Source organism: Phyllobates terribilis, unplaced genomic scaffold, assembly GCF_046119375.1.
Source record: "Phyllobates terribilis strain yellow unplaced genomic scaffold, ASM4611937v1 Scaffold_3__8_contigs__length_932513732, whole genome shotgun sequence".
Lineage (NCBI taxonomy): Eukaryota > Metazoa > Chordata > Amphibia > Anura > Dendrobatidae > Phyllobates > Phyllobates terribilis.
In genome coordinates, this window is record NW_027362763.1 from 661,173,651 (window position 1) to 661,188,130 (window position 14,480).

General features: G+C 63.8%; 1 protein-coding gene across 2 annotated transcripts in view; it reads right to left on the reverse strand.

Annotated features, from left to right (window-relative positions):
- Positions 1–14,480, reverse strand: part of KIF6 (kinesin family member 6) — a 642,838-nt gene that overhangs the window by 587,534 nt on the left and 40,824 nt on the right. For both annotated transcript variants that reach the window (XM_073671717.1, XM_073671718.1), the window contains exon 6: positions 13,720–13,849. In XM_073671717.1, the coding sequence (XP_073527818.1) occupies positions 13,720–13,849 (130 nt within the window). The remainder of the gene's footprint in view (positions 1–13,719; positions 13,850–14,480) is intronic.

Genomic DNA, 14,480 nt, shown 5'->3' on the forward strand with positions numbered 1-14,480 from the left:
AATCCGGCTCTGCGGGGCCCCTGCTCCGTGTCCCCAGCTGTCTGCAGCGCTGGACGTACACCTATATGGGCCTATACCGCGCACAGCCGGCTCTGCGGGGCCCCTGCTACGTGTCCCCAGCTGCCTGCAGTGCTGGACGTACACCTATATGGGCCTATACCGGGCACGTCCGGCTCTGCGGGGCCCCCGCTCCGTGTCCCCAGCTGTCTGCAGTGCTGGACGTACACCTATATGGGCCTATACCGGGCACAGCCGGCTCTGCGGGGCCCCTACTCCGTGTCCCCAGCTGTCTGCAGTGCTGGACGTACACCTATATGGGCCTATACCGGGCACAGCCGGCTCTGCGGGGCCCCTGCTCCGTGTCCCCAGCTGTCTGCAGTGCAGGACGTACACCTATATGGGCCTATACCGGGCACAACCGGCTCTGCGGGGCCCCTGCTCCGTGTCCCCAGCTGTCTGCAGTGCTGGACGTACACCTATATGGGCCTATACCGGGCACAGCCGGCTCTGCGGGGCCCCTGCTCCGTGTCCCCAGCTGTCTGCAGTGCTGGACGTACACCTATATGGGCCTATACCGGGCACGTCCGGCTCTGCGGGGCCCCTGCTCCGTGTCCCCAGCTGTCTGCAGTGCTGGACGTACACCTATATGGGCCTATACCGGGCACAGCCGGCTCTGCGGGGCCCCTGCTCCGTGTCCCCAGCTGTCTGCAGTGCTGGACGTACACCTATATGGACCTATACCGGGCACAGCCGGCTCTGCGGGGACCCTGCTCCGTGTCCCCAGCTGTCTGCAGTGCTGGACGTACACCAATATGGGCCTATACCGGGCACAGCCGGCTCTGCGGGGCCCCTGCTCCGTGTCCCCAGCTGTCTGCAGTGCTGTATATGCACCTATATGGGCCTATACCGGGCACAGCCGGCTCTGCGGGGACCCTGCTCCGTGTCCCCAGCTGTCTGCAGTGCTGTATATACACCTATATGGGCCTATACCGGGCAAATCCGGCTCTGCGGGGCCCCTGCTCCGTGTCCTCAGCTGTCTGCAGTGCTGGACGTACACATATATGGGCCTATACCGGGCACGTCCGGCTCCGCGGGGCCCCTGCTCCGTGTCCCCAGCTGCCTGCAGTGCTGGACGTACACCTATATGGGCCTATACCGGGCACGTCCGGCTCCGCGGGGCCCCTGCTCCGTGTCCCCAGCTGTCTGCAGTGCTGGAAGTACACCTATATGGGCCTATACCGGGCACAGCCGGCTCTGCGGGGCCCCTGCTCCGTGTCCCCAGCTGTCTGCAGTGCTGGACGTACACCTATATGGGCCTATACCGGGCACGTCCGGCTCCGCGGGGCCCCTGCTCCGTGTCCCCAGCTGTCTGAAGTGCTGGAAGTACACCTATATGGGCCTATACCGGGCACAGCCGGCTCTGCGGGGCCCCTGCTCCGTGTCCCCAGCTGTCTGCAGTGCTGGACGTACACCTATATGGGCCTATACCGGGCACAGCCGACTCTGCGGGGCCCCTGCTCCGTGTCCCCAGCTGTCTGCAGTGCTGTACGTACACCTATATGGGCCTATACCGGGCACGTCCGGCTCTGCGGGGCCCCTGCTCCGTGTCCCCAGCTGTCTGCAGTGCTGAACATAAACCTATATGGGCCTATACCGGGCACAGCCGGCTCTGCGGGGCCCCTGCTCCGTGTCCCCAGCTGTCTGCAGTGCTGGACGTACACCTATATGGGCCTATACCGTGCACATCCGGCTCTGCGGGGCCCCTGCTCCGCGTCCCCAGCTGTCTGCAGTGCTGGACGTACACCTATATGGGCCTATACCGGGCACGTCGGGCTCAGCGGGGCCCCTGCTCCGTGTCCCCAGCTGTCTGCAGTGCTGGACGTACACCTATATGGGCCTATACCGGACACAGCCAACTCTGCGGGGCCCCTGCTCCGTGTCCCCAGCTGTCTGCAGTGCTGGACGTACACCTATATGGGCCTATACCGGGCACAGCCGGCTCTGCGGGGCCCCTGCTCCGTGCCCCCAGCTGTCTGCAGTGCTGGACGTACACCTATATGGGCCTATACTATGGCACAGCCGGCTCTGCGGGGCCCCTGCTCCGTGTCCTCAGCTGTCTGCAGTGCTGGACGTACACCTATATGGGCCTATACCGGGCACAGCCGGCTCTGCGGGGCCCCTGCTCCGTGTCCCCAGCTGTCTGCAGTGCTGGACGTACACCTATATGGGCCTATACCGGGCACAGCCGGGTCTGCGGGGCCCCTGCTCCGTGTCCCCAGCTGCCTCCAGTGCTGGACGTACACCTATATGGGCCTATACAAGGCACAGCCGGCTCTGCGGGGCCCCTGCTCCGTGTCCTCAGCTGTCTGCAGTGCTGGACGTACACCTATATGGGCCTATACCGGGCACAGCCGGCTCTGCGGGGCCCCTGCTCCGTGTCCCCAGCTGTCTGCAGTGCTGGACGTACACCTATATGGGCCTATACCGGGCACGTCCGGCTCTGCGGGTCTCCGCTCCGTGTCCCCAGCTGTCTGCAGTGTTGGACGTACACCTATATGGGCCTATACCGGGCACGTCCGGCTCTGCGGGTCCCCGCTCCGTGCCCCCAGCTGCCTGCAGTGCTGGACGTACACCTATATGGGCCTATACCGGGCACAGCCGGCTCTGCGGGTCCCCTGCTCCGTGTCCCCAGCTGTCTGCAGTGCTGGACGTACACCTATATGGGCCTATACCGGGCACAGCCGGCTCTGCGGGGCCCCTGCTCTGTGTCCTCAGCTGCCTGCAGTGCTGTATATACACCTATATGGGCCTCTACCGGGCACGTCCGGCTCTGCGGGTCCCCGCTCCGTGTCCCCAGCTGCCTGCAGTGCTGGACGTACACCTATATGGGCCTATACCGTGCACATCCGGCTCTGCGGGGCCCCTGCTCCGTGTCCCCAGCTGTCTGCAGTGCTGGACGTACACCTATATGGGCCTATACCGGGCACGTCCGGCTCTGCGGGGCCCCTGCTCCGTGTCCCCAGCTGTCTGCAGTGCTGGACGTACACCTATATGGGCCTATACCGGGCACGTCCGGCTCTGCGGGACCCCCACTCCGTGTCCCCAGCTGTCTGCAGTGCTGGACGTACACCTATATGGGTCTATACCGGGCACGTCCGGCTCTGCGGGGCCCCTGCTCTGTGTCCCCAGCTGCCTGCAGTGCTGGACGTACACCTATATGGGCCTATACCGGACACAGCCAACTCTGCGGAGCCCCTGCTCCGTGTCCCCAGCTGTCTGCAGTGCTGTATATACATCTATATGGGCCTATACCGGGCACGTCCGGCTCTGCGGGGCCCCTGCTCCGTGTCCTCAGCTGTCTGCAGTGCTGGACGTACACCTATATGGGCCTATACCGGGCACAGCCGGCTCTGCGGGGCCCCTGCTCCGTGTCCCCAGCTGTCTGCAGTGCTGGACGTACACCTATATGGGCCTATACCGGGCACAGCCGGGTCTGCGGGGCCCCTGCTCCGTGTCCCCAGCTGCCTCCAGTGCTGGACGTACACCTATATGGGCCTATACCGGGCACAGCCGGCTCTGCGGGGCCCCTGCTCCGTGTCCTCAGCTGTCTGCAGTGCTGGACGTACACCTATATGGGCCTATACCGGGCACGTCCGGCTCTGCGGGGCCCCTGCTCCGTGTCCCCAGCTGTCTGCAGTGCTGGACGTACACCTATATGGGCCTATACCGGGCACAGCCGGCTCTGCGGGACCCCTGCTCCGTGTCCCCAGCTGCCTGCAGTGCTGGACGTACACCTATATGGGCCTATACCGGGCACGTCCGGCTCTGCGGGGCCCCCGCTCCGTGTCCCCAGCTGTCTGCAGTGCTGGACGTACACCTATATGGGCCTATACCGGGCACGTCCGGCTCTGCGGGCCCCTGTTCCGTGTCCCCAGCTGTCTGCAGTGCTGGACGTACACCTATATGGGCCTATACCGGGCACGTCCGGCTCTGCGGGGCCCCTGCTCCTTGTCCCCAGCTGTCTGCAGTGCTGTATATACACCTATATGGGCCTATACCGGGCACGTCCGGCTCTGCGGGGCCCCTGCTCCGTGTCCCCAGCTGTCTGCAGTACTGGATGTACACCTATATGGGCCTATACCGGGCACGTCAGGCTCTGCGGGGCCCCTGCTCTGTGTCCCCAGCTGTCTGCAGTGCTGGACGTACACCTATATGGGCCTATACCGGGCACAGCCGGCTCTGCGGGGCCCCTGCTCCGTGTCCCCAGCTGTCTGCAGTACTGGACGTACACCTATATGGGCCTATACCGGGCACATCCGGCTCTGCGGGGCCCCTGCTCAGTGTCCTCACCTGTCTGCAGTGTTGGAAATACACCTATATGGGCCTATACCGGGCACAGCCGGCTCTGCGGGGCCCCTGCTCCGTGTCCCCAGCTGTCTACAGTGCTGGACGTACACCTATATGGGCCTATACCGGGCACAGCCGGCTCTGCGGGGCCCCTGCTCCGTGTCCCCAGCTGTCTGCAGTGCTGTATATACAACTATATGGGCCTATACCGGGCACATCCGGCTCTGCGGGTCCCCTGCTCCGTGTCCCCAGCTGTCTGCAGTGCTGTATATACACCTATATGGGCCTATACTGGGCACATCCGGCTCTGCGGGGCCCCTGCTCCGTGTCCCCAGCTGTCTGCAGTGCTGGACGTACACCTATATGGGCCTATACCGGGCACGTTTGGCTCTGCGGGGCCCCCGCTCCGTGTCCTCAGCTGTCTGCAGTGCTGGACGTACACCTATATGGGCCTATACCGGGCACAGCCGGCTCTGCGGGGCCCCTGCTCCGTGTCCCCAGCTGTCTGCAGTGCTGTATATACAACTATATGGGCCTATACTGGGCACATCCGGCTCTGCGGGGCCCCTGCTCCGTGTCCCCAGCTGTCTGCAGTGCTGGACGTACACCTATATGGGCCTATACCGGGCACAGCTGGCTCTGCGGGTCCCCTGCTCCGTGTCCCCAGTTGTCTGCAGTGCAGGACGTACACCTATATGGGCCTATACCGGGCACGTCCGGCTCTGCGGGGCCCCTGCTCCGTGTCCCCAGCTGTCTGCAGTGCAGGACGTACACCTATATGGGCCTATACCGGGCACAGCCGGCTCTGTTGGGCCCCTGCTCCGTGTCCCCAGCTGTCTGCAGTGCTGGACGTACACCTATATGAGCCTATACCGGGCACGTCCGGCTCTGCGGGGCCCCTGCTCCGTGTCCCCAGCTGTCTGCAGTGCAGGACGTACACCTATATGGGCCTATACCGGGCACGTCCGGCTCTGCGGGGCCCCTGCTCCGTGTCCCCAGCTGTCTGCAGTGCTGGACGTACACCTATATGGGCCTATACCGGGCACAGCCGGCTCTGCGGGGCCCCTGCTCCGTGTCCCAAGCTGTCTGCAGTGCTGGACGTACACCTATATGGGCCTATACCGGGCAAAGCCGGCTCTGCGGGGCCCCTGCTCCGTGTCCTCAGCTGTCTGCAGTGCTGGACGTACACCTATATGGGCCTATACCGGGCAAAGCCGGCTCTGCGGGGCCCCTGCTCCATGTGCTCAGCTGTCTGCAGAGCTGGACGTACACCTATATGGGCCTATACCGGGCACGTCAGGCTCTGCGGGGCCCTTGCTCCGTGTCCTCAGCTGTCTGCAGTGCTGGACGTACACCTATATGGGCCTATACCGGGCACAGCCGGCTCTGCGGGGCCCCTGCTCCGTGTCCCAAGCTGTCTGCAGTGCTGGACGTACACCTATATGGGCCTATACCGGGCAAAGCCGGCTCTGCGGGGCCCCTGCTCCGTGTCCTCAGCTGTCTGCAGTGCTGGACGTACACCTATATGGGCCTATACCGGGCACAGCCGGCTCTGCGGGGCCCCTGCTCCGTGTCCTCAGCTGTCTGCAGTGCTGGACGTACACCTATATGGGCCTATACCGTGCACATCCGGCTCTGCGGGGCCCCTGCTCCGTGTCCCCAGCTGTCTGCAGTGCTGGACGTACACCTATATGGGCCTATACCGGGCAAAGCCGGCTCTGCGGGACCCCCGCTCCGTGTCCTCAGCTGCCTGCAGTGCTGGACGTACACCTATATGGGCCTATACCGGGCAAAGCCGGCTCTGCGGGACCCCCGCTCCGTGTCCCCAGCTGTCTGCAGTGCTGGACGTACACCTATATGGGCCTATACCGGGCACGTCCGGCTCTGCGGGGCCCCTGCTCCGTGTCCCCAGCTGTCTGTAGTGTTGGAAGTACACCTATATGGGCCTATAACGTGCACATCCGGCTCTGCGGGTCCCCTGCTCCGTGTCCCCAGCTGTCTGCGGTGCTGGACGTACACCTATATGGGCCTATACCGGGCACGTCCGGGTCTGCGGGGCCCCTGCTTCGTGTCCCCAGCTGTCTGCAGTGCTGGACGTACACCTATATGGGCCTATACCGTGCACATCCGGCTCTGCGGGTCCCCTGCTCCGTGTCCCCAGCTGTCTGCAGTGCTGGACGTACACCTATATGGGCCTATACCGGGCACGTCCGGGTCTGCGGGGCCCCTGCTCCGTGTCCCCAGCTGTCTGCAGTGCTGGACGTACACCTATATGGGCCTATACCGGGCACAGCCGGCTCTGCGGGGCCCCTGCTCCGTGTCCCCAGCTGTCTGCAGTGCTGGACGTACACCTATATGGGCCTATACCGTGCACATCCGGCTCTGCGGGGCCCCTGCTCTGTGTCCCCAGCTGTCTGCAGTACTGGACGTACACCTATATGGGCCTATACCGGGCACATCCGGCTCTGCGGGGCCCCTGCTCCGTGTCCCCAGCTGTCTGCAGTGCTGGACATACACCTATATGGGCCTATACCGTGCACATCCGGCTCTGCGGGGCCCCTGCTCCGTGTCCCCAGCTGTCTGCAGTGCTGGACGTACACCTATATGGGCCTATACCGGGCACGTCCGGCTCTGCGGGGCCCCTGCTCCGTGTCCCCAGCTGTCTACAGTGCTGGAAATACACCTATATGGGCCTATACCGGGCACGTCCGGCTCCGCGGGACCCCTGCTCCGTGTCCCCAGCTGTCTGCAGTGCTGGAAATACACCTATATGGGCCTATACCGGGCACGTCCGGCTCCGCGGGACCCCTGCTCCGTGTCCTCAGCTGCCTGCAGTGCTGGACGTACACCTATATGGGCCTATACTGGGCACGTCCGGCTCTGCGGGGCCCCTGCTCCGTGTCCTCAGCTGCCTGCAGTGCTGGACGTACACCTATATGGGCCTATACCGGGCACGTCCGGCTCCGCGGGACCCCTGCTCCGTGTCCTCAGCTGCCTGCAGTGCTGGACGTACACCTATATGGGCCTATATCGGGCACGTCCGGCTCCGCGGGACCCCTGCTCCATGTCCCCAGCTGTCTGCAGTGCTGTATATACACCTATATGGGCCTATACTGGGCACAGCCGGCTCTGCGGGGCCCCTGCTCCATGTCCCCAGCTGCCTGCAGTGCTGGACGTACACCTATATGGGCCTATACCGGGCACGTCCGGCTCCGCGGGACCCCTGCTTCATGTCCCCAGCTGTCTGCAGTGCAGGACGTACACCTATATGGACCTATACCGGGCACAGCCGGCTCTGCGGGGCCCCTGCTCCATGTCCCCAGCTGTCTGCAGTGCTGGAAATAGACCTATATGGGCCTATACCGTGCACATCCGGCTCTGCGGGGCCCCTGCTCCGTGTCCCCAGCTGTCTGCAGTGCTGGACATAAACCTATATGGGCCTATACCGTGCACATCCGGCTCTGCGGGGCCCCTGCTCCGTGTCCCCAGCTGTCTGCAGTGCTGGACGTACACCTATATGGGCCTATACCGGGCACGTCCGGCTCTGCGGGGCCCCTGCTCCGTGTCCCCAGCTGTCTACAGTGCTGGAAATACACCTATATGGGCCTATACCGGGCACGTCCGGCTCCGCGGGACCCCTGCTCCGTGTCCCCAGCTGTCTGCAGTGCTGGAAATACACCTATATGGGCCTATACCGGGCACGTCCGGCTCCGCGGGACCCCTGCTCCGTGTCCTCAGCTGCCTGCAGTGCTGGACGTACACCTATATGGGCCTATACTGGGCACGTCCGGCTCTGCGGGGCCCCTGCTCCGTGTCCTCAGCTGCCTGCAGTGCTGGACGTACACCTATATGGGCCTATACCGGGCACGTCCGGCTCCGCGGGACCCCTGCTCCGTGTCCTCAGCTGCCTGCAGTGCTGGACGTACACCTATATGGGCCTATACCGGGCACGTCCGGCTCCGCGGGACCCCTGCTCCGTGTCCTCAGCTACCTGCAGTGCTGGACGTACACCTATATGGGCCTATACTGGGCACGTCCGGCTCTGCGGGGCCCCTGCTCCGTGTCCTCAGCTGCCTGCAGTGCTGGACGTACACCTATATGGGCCTATACCGGGCACAGCCGGCTCTGCGGGGCCCCTGCTCCGTGTCCTCAGCTGTCTGCAGTGCTGGACGTACACCTATATGGGCCTATACCGGGCACGTCTGGCTCTGCGGGGCCCCTGCTCCGTGTCCCCAGCTGTCTGCAGTGCTGTATATACATCTATATGGGCCTATACCGGGCACAGCCAGCTCTGCGGGGCCCCCGCTCCGTGTCCCCAGCTGCCTGCAGTGCTGGACGTACACCTATATGGGCCTATACCGGGCACGTCCGGCTCTGCGGGGCCCCTGCTCCGTGTCCCCAGCTGTCTGCAGTGCTGGACGTACACCTATATGGGCCTATACCGGGCACGTCCGGCTCTGCGGGGCCCCTGCTCCGTGTCCCCAGCTGCCTGCAGTGCTGGACGTACACCTATAGGGGCCTATACCGGGCACGTCCGGCTCTGCGGGGCCCCTGCTCCGTGTCCCCAGCTGCCTGCAGTGCTGGACGTACACCTATATGGGTCTATACCGGGCACAGCCGGCTCTGCGGGGCCCCTGCTCCGTGTCCCCAGCTGCCTGCAGTGCAGGACGTACACCTATATGGGCCTATACCGGGCACGTCCGGCTCTGCGGGGCCCCTGCTCCGTGTCCCCAGCTGTCTGCAGTGCTGGACATACACCTATATGGGCCTATACCGGGCACGTCCGGCTCTGCGGGGCCCCTGCTCCGTGTCCCCAGCTGTCTGCAGTGCTGGACGTACACCTATATGGGCCTATACCGGGCACAGCCGGCTCTGCGGGGCCCCTGCTCCGTGTCCCCAGCTGTCTGCAGTGCTGGACGTACACCTATATTGGCCTATACCGGGCACAGCCGGCTCTGCGGGGCCCCTGCTCCGTGTCCCCAGCTGTCTGTAGTGCTGGACGTACACCTATATGGGCCTATACCGGGCACGTCCGGCTCTGCGGGGCCCCTGCTCCGTGTCCCCAGCTGCCTGCAGTGCTGGACGTACACCTATATGGGCCTATACCGGGCACGTCCGGCTCTGCGGGGCCCCCGCTCCGTGTCCCCAGCTGTCTGCAGTGCTGGACGTACACCTATATGGGCCTATACCGGGCACGTCCGGCTCTGCGGGCCCCTGTTCCGTGTCCCCAGCTGTCTGCAGTGCTGGACGTACACCTATATGGGCCTATACCGGGCACGTCCGGCTCTGCGGGGCCCCTGCTCCTTGTCCCCAGCTGTCTGCAGTGCTGTATATACACCTATATGGGCCTATACCGGGCACGTCCGGCTCTGCGGGGCCCCTGCTCCGTGTCCCCAGCTGTCTGCAGTACTGGACGTACACCTATATGGGCCTATACCGGGCACGTCAGGCTCTGCGGGGCCCCTGCTCTGTGTCCCCAGCTGTCTGCAGTGCTGGACGTACACCTATATGGGCCTATACCGGGCACAGCCGGCTCTGCGGGTCCCCGCTCCGTGTCCCCAGCTGCCTGCAGTGCTGGACGTACACCTATATGGGCCTATACCGGGCACAGCCAACTCTGCGGGGCCCCTGCTCCGTGTCCCCAGCTGTCTACAGTGCTGGACGTACACCTATATGGGCCTATACCGGGCACAGCCGGCTCTGCGGGGCCCCTGCTCCGTGTCCCCAGCTGTCTGCAGTGCTGTATATACAACTATATGGGCCTATACCGGGCACATCCGGCTCTGCGGGGCCCCTGCTCAGTGTCCTCAGCTGTCTGCAGTGTTGGAAATACACCTATATGGGCCTATACCGGGCACAGCCGGCTCTGCGGGGCCCCTGCTCCGTGTCCCCAGCTGTCTACAGTGCTGGACGTACACCTATATGGGCCTATACCGGGCACAGCCGGCTCTGCGGGGCCCCTGCTCCGTGTCCCCAGCTGTCTGCAGTGCTGTATATACAACTATATGGGCCTATACCGGGCACATCCGGCTCTGCGGGTCCCCTGCTCCGTGTCCCCAGCTGTCTGCAGTGCTGTATATACACCTATATGGGCCTATACTGGGCACATCCGGCTCTGCGGGGCCCCTGCTCCGTGTCCCCAGCTGTCTGCAGTGCTGGACGTACACCTATATGGGCCTATACCGGGCACGTTTGGCTCTGCGGGGCCCCCGCTCCGTGTCCTCAGCTGTCTGCAGTGCTGGACGTACACCTATATGGGCCTATACCGGGCACAGCCGGCTCTGCGGGGCCCCTGCTCCGTGTCCCCAGCTGTCTGCAGTGCTGTATATACAACTATATGGGCCTATACTGGGCACATCCGGCTCTGCGGGGCCCCTGCTCCGTGTCCCCAGCTGACTGCAGTGCTGGACGTACACCTATATGGGCCTATACCGGGCACAGCTGGCTCTGCGGGTCCCCTGCTCCGTGTCCCCAGTTGTCTGCAGTGCAGGACGTACACCTATATGGACCTATACCGGGCACGTCCGGCTCTGCGGGGCCCCTGCTCCGTGTCCCCAGCTGTCTGCAGTGCAGGACGTACACCTATATGGGCCTATACCGGGCACAGCCGGCTCTGCGGGGCCCCTGCTCCGTGTCCCCAGCTGTCTGCAGTGCAGGACGTACACCTATATGGGCCTATACCGGGCACAGCCGGCTCTGCGGGGCCCCTGCTCCGTGTCCCCAGCTGTCTGCAGTGCAGGACGTACACCTATATGGGCCTATACCGGGCACGTCCGGCTCTGCGGGGCCCCTGCTCCGTGTCCCCAGCTGTCTGCAGTGCTGGACGTACACCTATATGGGCCTATACCGGGCACAGCCGGCTCTGTTGGGCCCCTGCTCCGTGTACCCAGCTGTCTGCAGTGCTGGACGTACACCTATATGGGCCTATACCGGGCACGTCCGGCTCTGCGGGGCCCCTGCTCCGTGTCCCCAGCTGTCTGCAGTGCTGGACGTACACCTATATGGGCCTATACCGGGCACGTCCGGCTCTGCGGGGCCCCTGCTCCGTGTCCCAAGCTGTCTGCAGTGCTGGACGTACACCTATATGGGCCTATACCGGGCAAAGCCGGCTCTGCGGGGCCCCTGCTCCGTGTCCTCAGCTGTCTGCAGTGCTGGACGTACACCTATATGGGCCTATACCGGGCAAAGCCGGCTCTGCGGGGCCCCTGCTCCATGTGCTCAGCTGTCTGCAGAGCTGGACGTACACCTATATGGGCCTATACCGGGCACAGCCGGCTCTGCGGGGCCCCTGCTCCGTGTCCCAAGCTGTCTGCAGTGCTGGACGTACACCTATATGGGCCTATACCGGGCAAAGCCGGCTCTGCGGGGCCCCTGCTCCGTGTCCTCAGCTGTCTGCAGTGCTGGACGTACACCTATATGGGCCTATACCGGGCACAGCCGGCTATGCGGGGCCCCTGCTCCGTGTCCCCAGCTGTCTGCAGTGCTGGACGTACACCTATATGGGCCTATACCGTGCACATCCGGCTCTGCGGGGCCCCTGCTCCGTGTCCCCAGCTGTCTGCAGTGCTGGACGTACACCTATATGGGCCTATACCGGGCAAAGCCGGCTCTGCGGGACCCCCGCTCCGTGTCCTCAGCTGCCTGCAGTGCTGGACGTACACCTATATGGGCCTATACCGGGCAAAGCCGGCTCTGCGGGACCCCCGCTCCGTGTCCCCAGCTGTCTGCAGTGCTGGACGTACACCTATATGGGCCTATACCGGGCACGTCCGGCTCTGAGGGGCCCCTGCTCCGTGTCCCCAGCTGTCTGTAGTGTTGGAAGTACACCTATATGGGCCTATACCGGGCACGTCCGGCTCTGCGGGGCCCCTGCTCCGTGTCCCCAGCTGTCTGCAGTGCTGGACGTACACCTATATGGGCCTATACCGTGCACATCCGGCTCTGCGGGTCCCCTGCTCCGTGTCCCCAGCTGTCTGCGGTGCTGGACGTACACCTATATGGGCCTATACCGGGCACGTCCGGGTCTGCGGGGCCCCTGCTTCGTGTCCCCAGCTGTCTGCAGTGCTGGACGTACACCTATATGGGCCTATACCGTGCACATCCGGCTCTGCGGGTCCCCTGCTCCGTGTCCCCAGCTGTCTGCAGTGCTGGACGTACACCTATATGGGCCTATACCGGGCACGTCCGGGTCTGCGGGGCCCCTGCTCCGTGTCCCCAGCTGTCTGCAGTGCTGGACGTACACCTATATGGGCCTATACCGGGCACAGCCGGCTCTGCGGGGCCCCTGCTCCGTGTCCCCAGCTGTCTGCAGTGCTGGACGTACACCTATATGGGCCTATACCGTGCACATCCGGCTCTGCGGGGCCCCTGCTCCGTGTCCCCAGCTGTCTGCAGTACTGGACGTACACCTATATGGGCCTATACCGGGCACATCCGGCTCTGCGGGGCCCCTGCTCCGTGTCCCCAGCTGTCTGCTGTGCTGGACGTACACCTATATGGGCCTATACCGGGCACGTCCGGCTCTGCGGGGCCCCTGCTCCGTGTCCCCAGCTGTCTACAGTGCTGGAAATACACCTATATGGGCCTATACCGGGCACGTCCGGCTCCGCGGGACCCCTGCTCCGTGTCCCCAGCTGTCTGCAGTGCTGGAAATACACCTATATGGGCCTATACCGGGCACGTCCGGCTCCGCGGGACCCCTGCTCCGTGTCCTCAGCTGCCTGCAGTGCTGGACGTACACCTATATGGGCCTATACCGGGCACGTCCGGCTCCGCGGGACCCCTGCTCCGTGTCCTCAGCTGTCTGCAGTGCTGGACGTACACCTATATGGGCCTATACTGGGCACGTCCGGCTCTGCGGGGCCCCTGCTCCGTGTCCTCAGCTGCCTGCAGTGCTGGACGTACACCTATATGGGCCTATACCGGGCACGTCCGGCTCCGCGGGACCCCTGCTCCGTGTCCTCAGCTGCCTGCAGTGCTGGACGTACACCTATATGGGCCTATACCGGGCACGTCCGGCTCCGCGGGACCCCTGCTCCATGTCCCCAGCTGTCTGCAGTGCAGGACGTACACCTATATGGACCTATACCGGGCACAGCCGGCTCTGCGGGGCCCCTGCTCCGTGTCCCCAGCTGTCTGCAGTGCTGGACGTACACCTATATGGGTCTATACCGGGCACAGCCGGCTCTGCGGGGCCCCTGCTCCGTGTCCCCAGCTGTCTGCAGTGCTGGACGTACACCTATATGGACCTATACCGGGCACGTCTGGCTCTGCGGGGCCCCTGCTCCGTGTCCCCAGCTGTCTGCAGTGCTGTATATACATCTATATGGGCCTATACCGGGCACAGCCAGCTCTGCGGGACCCCCGCCTCACCTCGGCTATCATGCGGTTGGTGTCCCCTAGGAAGAGCAGGTTGAGGGCTTCCTCTTCGGTGGTTGCCGGCTGCATGGACAGGTTCTTCAGATGAATGTTTTGGTCCGGATCCTCCATGATGGTCACCTTCCTGCACACAAAGCAGAAGATATTAGTGTTTTGGATGCTGATCTTCATGTGTTTCTATGCTACACTGGAGTATTTGGTGGGTATATTAGGGGCACCCCTTTGGGACCCAGTTTATACCATAAATGTCTGATCGAGGGGCGTCCCACCCATGTTGGGAACAGAACAGAAGTAATTCGAGGGTGGCACGTGCCCCTGAACGGCCATAATGCAGAGCTATGAGAGGGGGAATAAAGGGGCACTGCCTGCTCCAGTCTGCCCCCTACAGATCCCAATACGCTGTCTGCGTCTGCAGACGAGGAATATACATATCGGCGGGCGCGCCATCTGTTCTGTGGCACGCCGGTGGAGATCGGCCTCGTATTTCTAAGTAAACAGTTACGGGGCCAATTGTCGAGGGCGGCAGTCATTTCCTACAGACAGGTCTATTTTTGTTTTCCTCGTGGTCGGGGCGGTGAGAGCGGTAATCAGCGGATCTGGCGGTCGTACTTAGCGGCAGGTGGTTGGTTTCCAAATATTTTATACACATGAGTAGTCCTGACTGTCTCTATGCTTATAGGAGGAGGACAGATATTTCTGAAATACTCTGTGCTGCTGGGGACCCTGCTCCCAGGCTGTCTCCACGCTCCTGCACT